The 13460-nt window shown below is 44.6% G+C and overlaps 1 protein-coding gene across 1 annotated transcript in view; it reads left to right on the top strand.

Moving 5' to 3' along the window:
* Positions 1 to 13460, top strand: part of GNAI3 (G protein subunit alpha i3) — a 32441-nt gene that overhangs the window by 15664 nt on the left and 3317 nt on the right. Inside the window, exons 2-5 of the mRNA XM_075055807.1 lie at positions 1724 to 1766; positions 1875 to 2016; positions 4189 to 4346; positions 11078 to 11206. Coding sequence (XP_074911908.1) covers positions 1724 to 1766; positions 1875 to 2016; positions 4189 to 4346; positions 11078 to 11206 — 472 coding nt within the window. The remainder of the gene's footprint in view (positions 1 to 1723; positions 1767 to 1874; positions 2017 to 4188; positions 4347 to 11077; positions 11207 to 13460) is intronic.

The following is a 13460-nucleotide window of genomic DNA, read 5'->3' as shown; positions in this document are numbered from 1 at the left end:
CACACGAGGTAGAGTAATTCAGGACCTTTGCTTCTGCTGACATGCAGTAACGCCGTGCGTGCCTTTCACATGCTTCATGGCTGGGACAGGCATGCGTGCAGGCAGTGCAGCTCCACTGCTGCTGACTGCAGAGCTCAGTAAACTGTGATAATGTGATGGTTTTGAATCCCAGAGTAGGTGTGCGCTGCACTGAGCTGTGCAAATGTGTCAGCAGCTGCACGGCTGTGCAAAGGTGGTTTCTGCCTTGTGCCTGTGGGAGGGGGACATGGTTTGCGAGTGCTCTGTGGTTCAAGAGAAAAAGCTGTGAAAAACAGATTAACTAGCTGTTATTTTGCAGACAGACAGGGATAACTCTGAGCCCTGAGGTCTGCAGAGGTTTGGCAAGCCAGGTTTCTCTGCCTTTCTTTGAAGGAAGGCTGTTTGCAGTGCAGGCATGTCCAAGTGCCACAGCCTGCAGGTCTGATATTTCAACTGGAAATCATCCTGTGGCAAAGGCTCATTTCCGAGCTAAACCCGTGGGTCTCTTTATCCTCAGTTTCCCAGAATAATAATCCTTGTATTGTGGGAAATGATAGAGAATAGAGCTTGTTAATCAATTACAATTTGCCTTGCGTGTTCTGTGGGTGGATGCATATGGGTGTGCCACAGTGAAGATCCCCGAGTTGTCTAGTGGCTGTGGGAACCAGTGTTGGCAGCTGGAGGGTAAGAGCAGGAACCCAGTCCCCGATCTTCCTGCTGGTGATTCACAGACATCTTAGTTGCCACTTCAAGTCTAGACAGGTATCTTCTTTGAATTTTGCCAGAGCTGTTTTAAGACATATCTAGCTCAGGAGTGGTATCAGTGTGTTTACCACTACGCAGTAATAATGGATCATGGGACTGCACCTAGTCTTTCCACTGTGGATAAAAAGCATTAGTTTGAATGATGATGAGAAACATTTGGCTGATTTTGTGCTAAGTGGACAAGGGAACCTGCGAGATCCATTTTGGTGTTCCTGCTCTGACATAGTAACACATTTCTGGGCTTTAATGTCTTAAGCTGCTTCACCTGGATCTGCAAGAGCAATTTGTGCATGCTTTTGAGCTCTATTCTGGCTCTGCTTCCCTTGCACTGTGTATCACACACAATTGCTTCTGAATTAGATGTTCCTTGTAAAAATACTCTGGGATCTGTGATTGCATCCACCTGGTTATTTAAGGCTAATGCTTTTATCTTGCACGGCTCAGTAATGGTGGGTAGTAGCTGATGACGTTGATGCACTTAACTGTAGGGCTACCTTGGACTGTAGTTATTGAGCTGAAAGAGAGGGATGGTAGAAAGAAATCCTTGTCCCAGTTTTTCAGACCTAGCCTCAGTGATTAAGAAGTGTACTCCGGAAACTCAGAAATTCTAGGTTTTGGTGGTTGTTTGGTTTGTGTTGTTTTTTTTGTTTTTGTTTGTTTGTTTGTTTGGGGGTTTTTTTGAGCAGACAAATGCATAATGGCTGTCAGCATCTGTAAATAAAACCCAGGAAGGACGTACCTGTGGATGTGCTCATCAGTGATCCCTCCCAAAGGACTGGAACGGCTGCTGTGGAGCTCTGTTACCAGCAGCAATGTGCTTGAGTAAGAAGCATCTTACTCCAGACCCCATCAACTTCTGTGTGGGAACTGGGAGGAGTACATTCTGCTTTTCCTTTTAATTTCATGTGGTTGCTAATTGGAATTTTTTTGTACTTTTCAGGTGCTGGAGAGTCTGGGAAAAGCACCATTGTGAAGCAGATGAAGTAAGTGAGAGTGCAGGCATGTAAACTGCATTTTTGTATGAGATGAAATAAGAAATCTGTGGTGCCCTTCTGGTTTGGCTTGGGAATGATGGCTTGGTTTTCTTCCAGGATTATTCATGAGGACGGCTACTCGGAGGAAGAATGCAAACAATATAAAGTGGTTGTCTACAGCAATACTATCCAGTCCATCATTGCAATCATAAGAGCCATGGGAAGGCTAAAGATAGATTTTGGGGAAGTTGCCAGAGCAGTAAGTATTTAACTTATTTCCCTTAGTCTGAATTTGTACTGTGAATTGTGTTAATCCTGGAAATTCAGTCCGTGACACTCGCAGTGGAAATATGTTTGTTAGAAGATACAATAGCAAAAGACCTTTCATAATCTGTAATGTATTGCCAGTACAAAGCATCAAGTATTTTACTGAGGTTACAGGTAAGAACCTTTAGTAGTCTGAATGCTCAAAAAAAAAAAATAAAAATCCCCAAACCTTTGTCTAAACTATTTGATTTTTGTTTGTTTGTTTTAACAAAATTCTCAGCTTTGATTTAAATTGCTTGACATCAATCTTCAGTAGTGTTTCACAGCATTGTGCCAGTTAATCTTTAAGCTGAGCCAAATAAATTTTAATCACTTACACTACTTGTACTTGTCCTCTTAGTTTTTTGGGGGGTTGAGGCCCTGCTTTTCCCCACCCGTCCAGTTCTGCGGATTCCTTGGGTTGTTACTAGCATTCACCTCCAACACTTCAAGATGGTAGAAACTGAAGTCAGGAAGTCTTGACTCCTATAGAGGTGGGGAAAGCACAGACAGAATGGGAAGTCAGGGACTCCTGAAAACGTGTAGGAGAAAGAAAGGAATTGCGTATATCGGCATAGGGCAGTGGCTGCACAGCCTATGGGTCTTGCTATCTGGCACTAATTCCTCATGCTTACAGTTAATATACGGTAAGTGAAGTAACCTACCGTTTCTTTGTGATGCAACCACAGATATTTTGAACTGACGATATAAACATCCTGACTGAAGGGCATATCTTCACTTGCACGTTAACCTAGGCTGTTGTTCGGCTGCTGCTCCAAATCCTCCCTGGCATTCACCTTTCCTCTGTGCTTGTTGAAGCCGAGTGGTGATCTCAGCCTAGCTAGTGTACCTGGAAGGAGGAGGATGTTAAAATCCAAGTTCCTTTCTCAGTTGACCTGCCCAGGCTTAGCTGGCTTTGCAAAAGCAGAACAAAAGCTGCGTGCCAAGAATTTTCTTATGTCCCAATCCAGCCTGTAGGGCAAAAAACTTGCCACAGTTTCCTAGGAAAAGACCAAGGGTAACCAAATCTATTGTCTCACAGCAAACCACAGCAGTGACATGTCAGCATAGTGCCATGCCCATAAGTGCTGTACCTGCAAAGATTCATAACTAAGGTCCACCTCTGTGTTGTGGCAGTTCAGACCCTGATTAAGTTAATTTTGGTGCCCGTTGCTTGTGCTAGGGAGGTACCCTTTGGAGTAGCATGCCGACTTGACTCTTGCCGGAGCTTAGGTACGTCCTGGGCAGCACGGTTTAGGGCTCAAGTGAGAGGAGCTGATGTGAGGAGGAAACAGTCTGAAGTTGAGAACTTGCTGGGATAGTGAAAGGTCTCTTACATCTCCCAAAAGGATGCTGGCAGGTCTGATCACTGTAGAAATAAACATCAGTGTGGGATGTAGGTCAGCCTGTTTTTTCACTCTCAAAATCTGCTTGTTAACTTGTAGAAGAGTGAGGTCCTGCTCTAAGACTTCTAAGAAGACTTTTTCATGCTCTAGGGCAGACACTCAAATCCTGATCAGTTCATCCCATCTCCTGATGAAATGCTTTATTAAGAATTTGGTCTCCCTTACTTCTGACAGCTATTGCAGCAAATGGCAAGTCCTCAAAGCCTTAAACCTATAATCATCCAAAGCTTGCTTTTGATACTGAATTTTTCCTTGTCACCATACTGTACAACACTATTATAGAGGTTTTCCAGTTTAAAAATTACTGTTGTTTAGTTTATTAGTCTGTGGTAGCACATTGGCATTGCTACCTTTTCTCTGAAATGTTACACCAGGTTACTGATATTTCATGTTTCTGATGTGAATGCTGCCTGTTACTTTGGAGCAGTGATCTCTGCAGCGATGCCACGACAGAAGCATTGTGTGCCACCTGTGATCAGTGCATCTTGCCCTATGGGCTGGAGCTTCTTGCCCAGAATTTGCCTTTCTGACTGCAGGAGAAAAATAACTTGATGATTTGGGGGGTAGACTGGAGAGACAACCTGAGAGAGCGGACCATGATTCCTTAGAGCCATTGCCACAGCCCCTGGGATCGTTACTGATGTTAAACCTCACTGTCATTTGTAAAGGTATAAACAGATGTACATCCTAACTTGTTTTGATTTCCCCTCTTCCTGCAGGACGATGCCCGTCAGTTGTTTGTATTAGCTGGAAGCGCAGAGGAAGGCGTGATGACCGCTGAGCTAGCTGGCGTGATTAAGCGGTTATGGAGAGATGCTGGAGTTCAGGCCTGCTTCAGCAGATCGAGAGAATATCAGCTTAATGACTCTGCATCATAGTAAGAAACTGTTACCAGCTTCTGGGCTCCTCCCAGCTAACCAAATAGTGTTCAAAACGGGCTGGTGTCACTGAAAGCAGGGTGGTACTTGGGTCGTGAGGGTCCCATTCTGAGGGAGTGGACAGAAACCCTAGTCTAACTGGTTTACATGGGACTGGGCTCACAAGGTGACTTGGTGCTTTAGCTCATCAAAGTCAGTTTTACTGTTTGTCTTCCCTGTATGTAGTATTGGGAAAAAATGACATTCCTTGGTTTGTGCCTAAGTGAATTTGCTAATCTGTTTTTAGTGGAGGAATAACTTAGCAGCTTGCATTAAGATGGATTGTAACAGCAGCTGATCAACTATGTCACCTTGATTATCCCTGCAGAAAGGAGTAACACCTCCTGAAACTGAGCTCCTGATTAAACTACCAAATTTGTAATGAGCAGCAATTTCCAATAGTGGGATCTCCTGATACTGGCAGATCAATATTCACATGGTTGTTCTCCTTAACAGCTCTCACTAAGCTTCTGTTTCTGTGCCTGACGCCACACGAGCAATGCTGCAGGCTAGCTATAAACCTTCTTATTGTTCTGTTTCTAAAATGCACACAATTGCTTAACAATTGGAAAGTTATGACTAGATGAATAGGCTGCTGCTGGCTGGTTAATGAGAATTTTGACTAAATGCCTCATCTATTTCCAAGAGGCAGGTTAGTGCAGGAGGGGAAACTATTTCTTCTAATGAGCAAAACAGTTGATGCTTTTTTCTTTTTCTCTTTTTTTAAGTCATGTGCTTGGTTTCTCTAGAACAAATATTTGAAACTCTGAAAGGATGATTTTGGGGTTAAGTGTGCCTCCTGATGTCCAGCTGAAAACTTGTCTCAATTTAGCCAAGTTTTAAGCCTTTGAAAAATTAGTTTGGAAGTGCTTTCTAAAGAAGCTCTAGATGTGTCACAGCTCAGTTGCCTGCAGGCTCTTTCTCTGCAGAGCATATTTTAGCTTGAAAATAAGGACAAATTTTTCTAAATTGGTAACACCTTGGCAGGCTATCATGGGTTTAGATCAAGGTAAGTGAGTTGACAAGAGGAGGCTTTCTCAGATTTGTGTGTGCCTGTACAGCATGCAAGGAGGAAACTTCAGATTCAAAGGGAGAAAAAAGGATAGATGAGGAGGGAGGGGAATGAGGGGATAATTTAATGAAAAGATCTGGAGAAGAGAAGGAAAGCTTACAGCCTTCTTGAGCAGAGGATCTAGGGCAGAAAGCGTAAGTGGTTGAGTGAAGCTTAAGGAGAAAGCTAAAGATGGGAAACCTTGGCTTTGTGGTCTTGATGGTGAGCTTTGAAAGAGGAGAATGAAGGCAGGTTGGAGAAAACGGGGTAGAAAGGGGGCAGAAGCAGAGCAGATTGGGGAGAGAGGGTGTTAGCCTGCTTTAGTAGGTGCCCACTTGACCTGACTACCTTCCAGAGACTACATTCCAAGGGTTCCTCCTGTTCGTGAATACCTGCAACCCACTCATGACCAGTTTCTGGTACTGGTATGTGTTGGCACAGCTACTGTGATGAATTACTGTCATGGGCTGGTGTCAGATCTGCGTGGCAGAGAGATTTCAGCCTGATGATGACCCACGTGGCATTTTTGTGATAAGTGCATCAGAAAATTTTGCTTCCTGTCCTAAGACCACAGGAAATTACACTAAAGCAGTATTATTTTGAATCAGTAGCCCAGCAACTCAGCAGTTAAGAAACATTTTGAGTGGGGTTCCTGTAGTGCAGAGCACGATCACGCAGTTACAAACCTGTTTTGTCCTGCAGGACCCCTGCCTCGCCAGCATACAAAATGAACTGCCAGATGAGCATTCAATCAGTATTTTTTCCTCTCTGCTCAGTACATGGCTCCTGACCTGCCTTATTTTCTGGTGTTACCCTGTTATTTCCCTTGTCCATGCTTAAAGAACGGACGTCTTGCAATTGCTTTTTGTGGTGGTGGTCACGTAGGTACTAGCTTTTGTGTGCAATTGTCCTGGGGGGAATTTCACTTCCCTGCTCCTTTCAATATCTCCTACAAATGGGACTGAAACTTCAGGGTTAGCAGCCTTTAAATGTGTGCCCCATTTGAGATGGCTGGTTTTCCAGCTGAAATTCAGTATTGTGCTGTGTTTCAAGCCCTGTTCTAGCTGACTGGGTGCTGTTCCTTGCTTCACATCAGACCTCAGGGCCTCTGCTGAGACACCCAGAATGGGGGGGGAAAGAGGAACTTATGAACCATTGCTTGTGAAAATTAGGTGGCATCAAGATCAAGAGTGCTGTGGCAGAGAGCCAAGGTTTGCAGGGCAGCATTGAATTGTTCTGAAAACTTTTCTTCCTGCTGTTTCCTGCCTCACTGAGCACTTCCCCTTGTGCAGGCAGGGATCCTGCCCGTCAGAGAGCTGCCCTGGCAGGCAGGAGGCCGTGTAGGAGGAGAGGAGACAACCATAATAATGGTGTGTTGTAATCCGTACACAATGGGGGGGAGTAAGCTCCTAAAGATAACCACTTGTGACACTAATCCAAATGATCTGTCCTGGAATCATAGTGTTTTGCATGTTTTCTTCTTGGGTTTGTTTTGTTTTGTGGTGTTTTTTTTTTTTAAGAACATTTGAGTAACTTGGTCTAAACTGTGGATGTTAAAGCACTAGTGTAAACACTCAGTGTCTTCTCCAGGCACCATATGATAATGGCCCTCTAGCAACCACCCTACTCTTTTGGTGGGATATTTCAAACATTGCTATCTTTGCTTGCCTTGTTGCAGCTTCCCCTTTTTCTTTACCTATGACGTGAGCAAATGCTCTGTAGCTCACTGTTCCCATCTCAAGTCGATGCCGTGGAGATGTGTTTCAGACCTTTGTGCACAGTTCTTGGTATAATAGCTACAAAGAACAAGAACCTGTTTGATGGTGCAGCAGTGTGGATGCTAAGGCATGTTGCTGTCTTGTGCATCTCTTCAATTACCTCTGTCTGATACTTGGAAAAGTCAGCAAGCAGATAATGCTTTAAAATATTTTAGTTGCTGGTTTCACTACTTTTTCTGAAGTTCATGCAGACACCGGTCTGCTGATACTGTAGGTAATTATCTGCTGTCTCACAGGCAATTAGCATAGTTTCTGATCAACCATTCTATATTCTGGCATATCTTGTCTTGTTCCCAAGTGGCAGTTTTGGCCTGAATTCACTGACATGATGCTGGATAAAACCTAGATTATTTCTATGTGTTTTTTTTTCCTCCTCTTTGCTTTCAAGTACTAGCTTGCAGGGCATTGTCCTCCTGATGCTTTCCTGTGATTCCCCTCGACTAGCACCACCTTGGGATCACAGCTCAGCTTTTTCATCTGTAGGTCTGTGCTGCAGCCTGTGGGTCTGTCTTAGCTGGCACAAATGAGCATTCAAATTGGTAAAGGTAATAAGCAACATTCCCTTTTCCTGGAGATCCTGCTCTGTTACCTTGTTTTCTGCTTTGCTTTATCTGCCAAAATCCATCTAAAGATGAGGGAAGAGAGGAGGCAGACTTCTGCAGAAGAAATGCATTTCTTAAATATAGATTTCACCAGGTCTTCACCTGTTTTCTTCTTGCTGCAGGAAGACTTGGCTAGAGATGATTAATTCTGTGTGAGCTGTCAACCTATGTAGGAAGAATACTGTTTGTGTTTTCAGACTGGCACAGGTGCTTGTGATAATGTTTCTTGAAGGCTTGGTGTTTGGTGGCTGCAAATATTGACCCACCTGGGTACCAAACCTCCATCTTTCTACCCTCTTGTCTCCTCTCCCTGGCAAAGGCTGGCTTTTGTTTGCTGCTCTGCCTTCGGGCGTGATGGTGACAGCCCCTCCTTCCCCTAGCTCAGGCTGCGGATAGCCGTTCATAATAAATGCTTTGCATGAATCTTTCAGAGCTTTCAGAGCCTTTTTTGGCCTTGAAAGCATTCTTTCCAGTGCTAAAAGGAAACATGACTGAATTGTTAGGAAAATACCATTCCATAGTTCATGTGAGCATGGGGAGGAGGGGAACTCTATTACCTTCACCAGCTGAAAGCTGTCCACTTCAGAACATCCCTCTCCTGCAGTCAGTGTTTCATAGAGCAGTCTGAGTGTGAGATGGGATGACACAGAAGCCGGCACGTTTTCTGATCGGACTGGAACTACAGATCCTTGCACATGCAGGTATTGAACCAGTGCCAGCCTGGCACAGGATGTCCTGGGAAGCCTTGGACGGTCACTAAGACAAACATGAGTTATGCTGTAGGCTTTTGGTCAGCTTTTTTTGTACTTGAACCCTCATTTTAAGGGTGGAAAAAAGGGAAACAAAACAAAACTGTCTTTTTGCAAGCTTGTGTTTGCAAGGTGATGTTGAAGTGTGAGAAATAGCTGGCTCTGTAAACACAAGGATCCAAGGTGGGGAACAAGTGTTGCAACCTCAGCGTATGAAGGAAGCCTGGTGGCGAAGGAGATTGTGAAAAGGGATTCAAACTGCGTGGGATGTAGAAAGATTCAGTAAGGTATATGTTTTCAGTTCCCGAAACAATATTTGTGAGGAACATCTTTAAACTTTCAGACAGACTGTGGCAAGCTGTGGGTTATGAGTCGCTCGAAACTATGAGTCTCAGACCGTGCTTTTCCAGTTTGTTTGTTTGGGGTTTGTTTGGTTTTTTGGTTTTTTTTCAAGTTCCACTAAATCTGTACATGGTAGAGGGAAAGAAGTGGCAGTCTGCACAGGTTGGGCTCTGCAGCCTGGTTTTGTTGGGTGGGCATGGCTGCCTCCTCTGCCCACAAAGTAACTGCCTCTGGCAAGGCGAGGATGGCTGGAGGAGGCTGTGTGCACGTACACTTGGGCGGCTCTTCTGCTACAGCGAAATCCCCTGTGCTGGATCTTCCAACTGCTTAGGCATTTCCATGGGATTTGCTCTTTGAGTCTCCCTGGAATTAGTCTGGCAAGGCTTATTTTTTTAAAGGAGCTTGCAGATAAAGCACCGCTTAATCTGATACACCTTGTTCCCCTGACTGGCTTTCAAGTGTTTCTGTGGCACTTTGCAATTCATTTGGTGGGAGTTGCCTGACTCCATCCACTCCTCACTGGCTGCCTAAAAAGCCTTAAGTAGGAATTATACCACTTTCACTGCCCAAACTTCTGATGCTGAAAGCTGGCAATAAGGAGCAGATGCTTTACAGCCTCAGCTTGCACATTTATCACTTCAGTGATGCAGGGCAGCTGTGTGACCTGTAGCAAAGTCAAGCTGTTAGAAGTTGCTGGGTCAGTTCTTAGGTAGCACTCCCATCAGCTTTTGAACCACCATATCCCAGCTAAACTCCTACTGTTAGGAAAGAGGTGGGAGGGGGAAATCTGGGCATGTTAACAGAAGCCTAACAAAGGTAAGTACCTTCCAAATTCTGTTTTACTAAGCTGAAACTAAAGCCAGTCCCCAGTGTAAGTTTTGGGTGCTGCATTTCTGGTCAAAGAGCAGTTCACAAACTTGTCATCCCACTGAACATGAGAGAGGAATGAGAGGAGTTGGCCCTTCCTGGGCTAAAACCACTTACAGATACCAGCCCTTTGAGAAAAGCCCTGTGGTACTGGGCGAGCATGGGCAGGAGGCTGGCAGGTAGGCTGGATTCTTCTGGGGTTTGGAAAATAGGTCAGTGCTCTGCAAATATGCTGGCAGTCCTGGCCAGGGGAGATACTGAAGCTGATGGAGGAGGGAGATGTCACTCAGTACATTGCCTGCTCGGTGACGAGGGCGAGTGGAATTTTGGGGTTCCTGGCACAGCATTCAGGCGCATGGGAAGGAGTGATCCCTGGCTGACAACAGATCTGTGATAATAAGGTTTGGCTGGGAGGGCAGGGTTTATTACACCAGTGTAGAGTCATTGTGCCACTAAAATTTCACAGTTATGGAGTACTGTATAGATTAAAAACCACTCCTCATAAAGACGTGGCCGGTCCCTTCCTAATGGAGCTGGAGCAATCCTCATTTCATTTGCAGAAGCAGGAGGCCGTTGCCTTCCCCTTAACAGGAAAAATGAGCTCAGAGGTGTTGCTGGCTGGAGCAGGATTTCTGCCACTGCTGGAAATGATGTATACCTCTTACTTATGTGCCTGAGAGCCAAACTTCAAAGGGAATCTGCTGGAGCTGGAATTAGTTGGGGTCTCAATGGGTGCATTGCCTTGATGCTGCAGAGAAATGGCTTCCTCCAGCAGCTGTGCTGTCAGGGAGCAGGCAAGCATTGTGTTAGTTTGCTGTTGCTAAAGAAGGTGAACGAATCTGCCTGTTCTGGGGTAGTTCTTGATGCTTAATTCTTTCCTCCTGGTACATTTGATGTATCCTTACCCTTTAAAAGTGAGCCACTGCATTTATTGTCTTGTGTTTTGATGTGAAAGACCTTGACTACTTTCAATTGCCCCATGAGATACCAGTCTTGGCATGGCTTCTGCATCAGCAGTACTTCTCGTGCTAGCTTCTTATCAGGCTTCATTCCCCAGCTAGCTGAACTCTATCCAGCACATGCTGCAAGGTCATATGGGGAGGGGTTAAAAAAAAAAAAAAACCAACATAAAATCAACCCTGGGGTAGACCCGAGGGGTTTTTTTTGCTGCATGTTTGAGGTCTGTACTGTGTGAAGATGATGAATAAATTCCGTGATGACTTTCTTCTGCAGTTTATAAAAGATTCATGGCAAGCAAGCAGACTAAAAAAAGCGCATCTTGTGTTGTCTCTTCTGGTTTAGTTACCTAAATGACTTGGATAGAATATCCCAGCCGACCTATATTCCGACTCAGCAGGATGTTCTGCGGACCAGAGTTAAAACTACAGGCATTGTGGAAACTCACTTCACCTTCAAGGACCTGTACTTCAAGTAAGTGAAGGGCAGCACTTGTCCCTGTGGAATGTGGTGACTTCTTCAGTGTGTGGTGGTGGTAGGTCCCACACCTGCGCTGCAAAACATCTTGCCCTGTTTTAACTGTTCTCCTTGCCTCCGTTACACTCCCTCTCTACTGGCATTGCTCACTGGAGATACCGGTTTGACTTTTATTTGCCTTCTTCTGTTCTTTTCAGCTGCTTTTATGTTGGAATCGCAGACACAGGTACTGACTGCTTGTTTACAGGATCAGGAAAAAAAAAATATACTAAAAGGACACTGACTCCTGGGTTTTGAGTTTGAATTTAACCCCTTCCTTTGAAGTGGGAGATAAGAGCTCTCCCTGCAGTCACAGTCTTGGCTCTGGGCTGCATGGTGTTCTCCACAAAGCTGTAGATGACTGTGCTGACTGACACTTGCTGTGGAGCAGGAATGGGGCATGCAGAAAGTGTGTTGGGGACTTGCTGCCTTTGCGTGACAGTCAGAGGATGGGACTTGCCTGTCCTCTCTGCCTTCTAAATTCAGTCTCTGCAGGGCTCGGGTATCGAGCCTGGTCTTGGCAGTGTCCCTTTACGTATCACTAATTGAGCTCCCTCTAACCTCTGTAGTGGCTGCTAGCCTGCAGTTTAGCTCTCCTCCCTGCTCTTGATCTGCTCATTAGAAAATCCTCGCTTTGGATCCCAAGCGCACTCCTGACAAACAGCCTGGAGCCCCACGGAGTGGGAATTCGTGTCCTGTAATGTGGATGTAGGAAAATGCAGCGCCTGTATCTTTGCCATAGACGAAGAGAACTTGCCCATGTTTTCGAGTCTTTGTTGCTCAGAGCCTTTAAATAAGCATCTGTTTGCCGATTTTTAGCTTGTGTTTGAAAACAGTTTGAAAGAACTATAGCAAAAATCCAAGTGTTGCTTATAAAATCTGATTTGTTTGCATGCTTTTTTGGGAGAACAGTAGCATTCTGTCTTCTGAACTGTCTTAACTTACGAACCATTTTAACAAAAATGCCTAAACACTTTGCATCACCGAGTTATTTACACAGCTTCTGGTTCGTCCAGGGAAAAACTTGTCTTCTGTCGTGATGTACTAGGATTAGCATTTCCAGCTGCAGTGTGTGGTGCTCTTTTAAAAATCATCATGTCTGACTAACAGAAGAATGAGCTGGAGGTAGCAGGCATATTCTGTTTAATCATTATAACCCTTCTTTTAAAGTGAAATGGCTGAGCACTCAGAGGCTTGCCTTCCTGATGCAAAGAGGGGAATTGCTCTTTCCCAAGCCTGCCTGGAGTCATTGATCATGTGCAGAGCCTGAGACACGAGGTGCCTCGTCTCAGAGGGATTTGCTCCACAAAGGAAAGCATTAATACATCTTAAACCCTGAAGCTGCCATCTTTCCCGCGATGGAAGCCTTGATGTTAAATCTCAGACATTAATAACGGGCTGAGGTAGCTTTAGTATAACTGTGACTCGAATTTGGATTAGCTTGCCGAAGCTGAGTTGTCAAGGATGCTATTCCTTTCCAGATGTCTCTGCGCTAACAGCAGAGAGTAATGGCAAATGATACAAGCTAAGTAAATAGCCTGTATCCTCACAGAGATTTTCATCTTTCCTCCTGTGGTCCGCAGGGACGGTTTACGTTAAACAGAAGATTGGAGTTAGCTGAACGGCACTTCTGGCTGCCTTGTTTGGCATCGTTAAATTGCATTGCTTTTGGCCCACCCTGGGCAGTTTCTCTCTTGTCTGCCTGTTTGCTCTGATAACAAATCAATGTTTATGATTTTTCATAGCTCTTGGATATTGATTTGTATCTGGCTTGATTTAATTAAATCACACTCCATTGGAACATCCTGGGCAATCCTGCTTCTCCTCAAAATATTTTGGTGAGCAGGGTGTTGTAACTGTCCAAGACACTTGTGGTTTTTTTATAGACAGAAATTCTGTAAGCAGCTCTGCAGCCTTTAAACTTCAGTAGCTCACAGGTTATTTTTTTTAATACATGAAACTGTTTCTTAACCCCATTAATTTTTTTTCTGGGTCCCAGTAGTAGCATGCAGGTAGTATGTTCCAGATAATCCTTTGTCAGACGCAGTGTCAATTAACTGGAAGAGCTGGCTGTGAGTAGGTGTTTGGAGTCCAGTCAAGCAAATGGATTGTTGCTAAGGAAATAGGAGACAGAGAACAAAATAGGCATGCCCTGATGAATCAGCAGACTTCTGGATAGCGATGTAGGTAACATCTAATTCTTCCTGCTGAA

The sequence above is a fragment of the Buteo buteo genome, chromosome 23 (assembly GCF_964188355.1).
Source record: "Buteo buteo chromosome 23, bButBut1.hap1.1, whole genome shotgun sequence".
Classification (NCBI taxonomy): Eukaryota; Metazoa; Chordata; class Aves; order Accipitriformes; family Accipitridae; genus Buteo; species Buteo buteo.
This window is presented reverse-complemented; position numbering and strand designations above follow the sequence as displayed.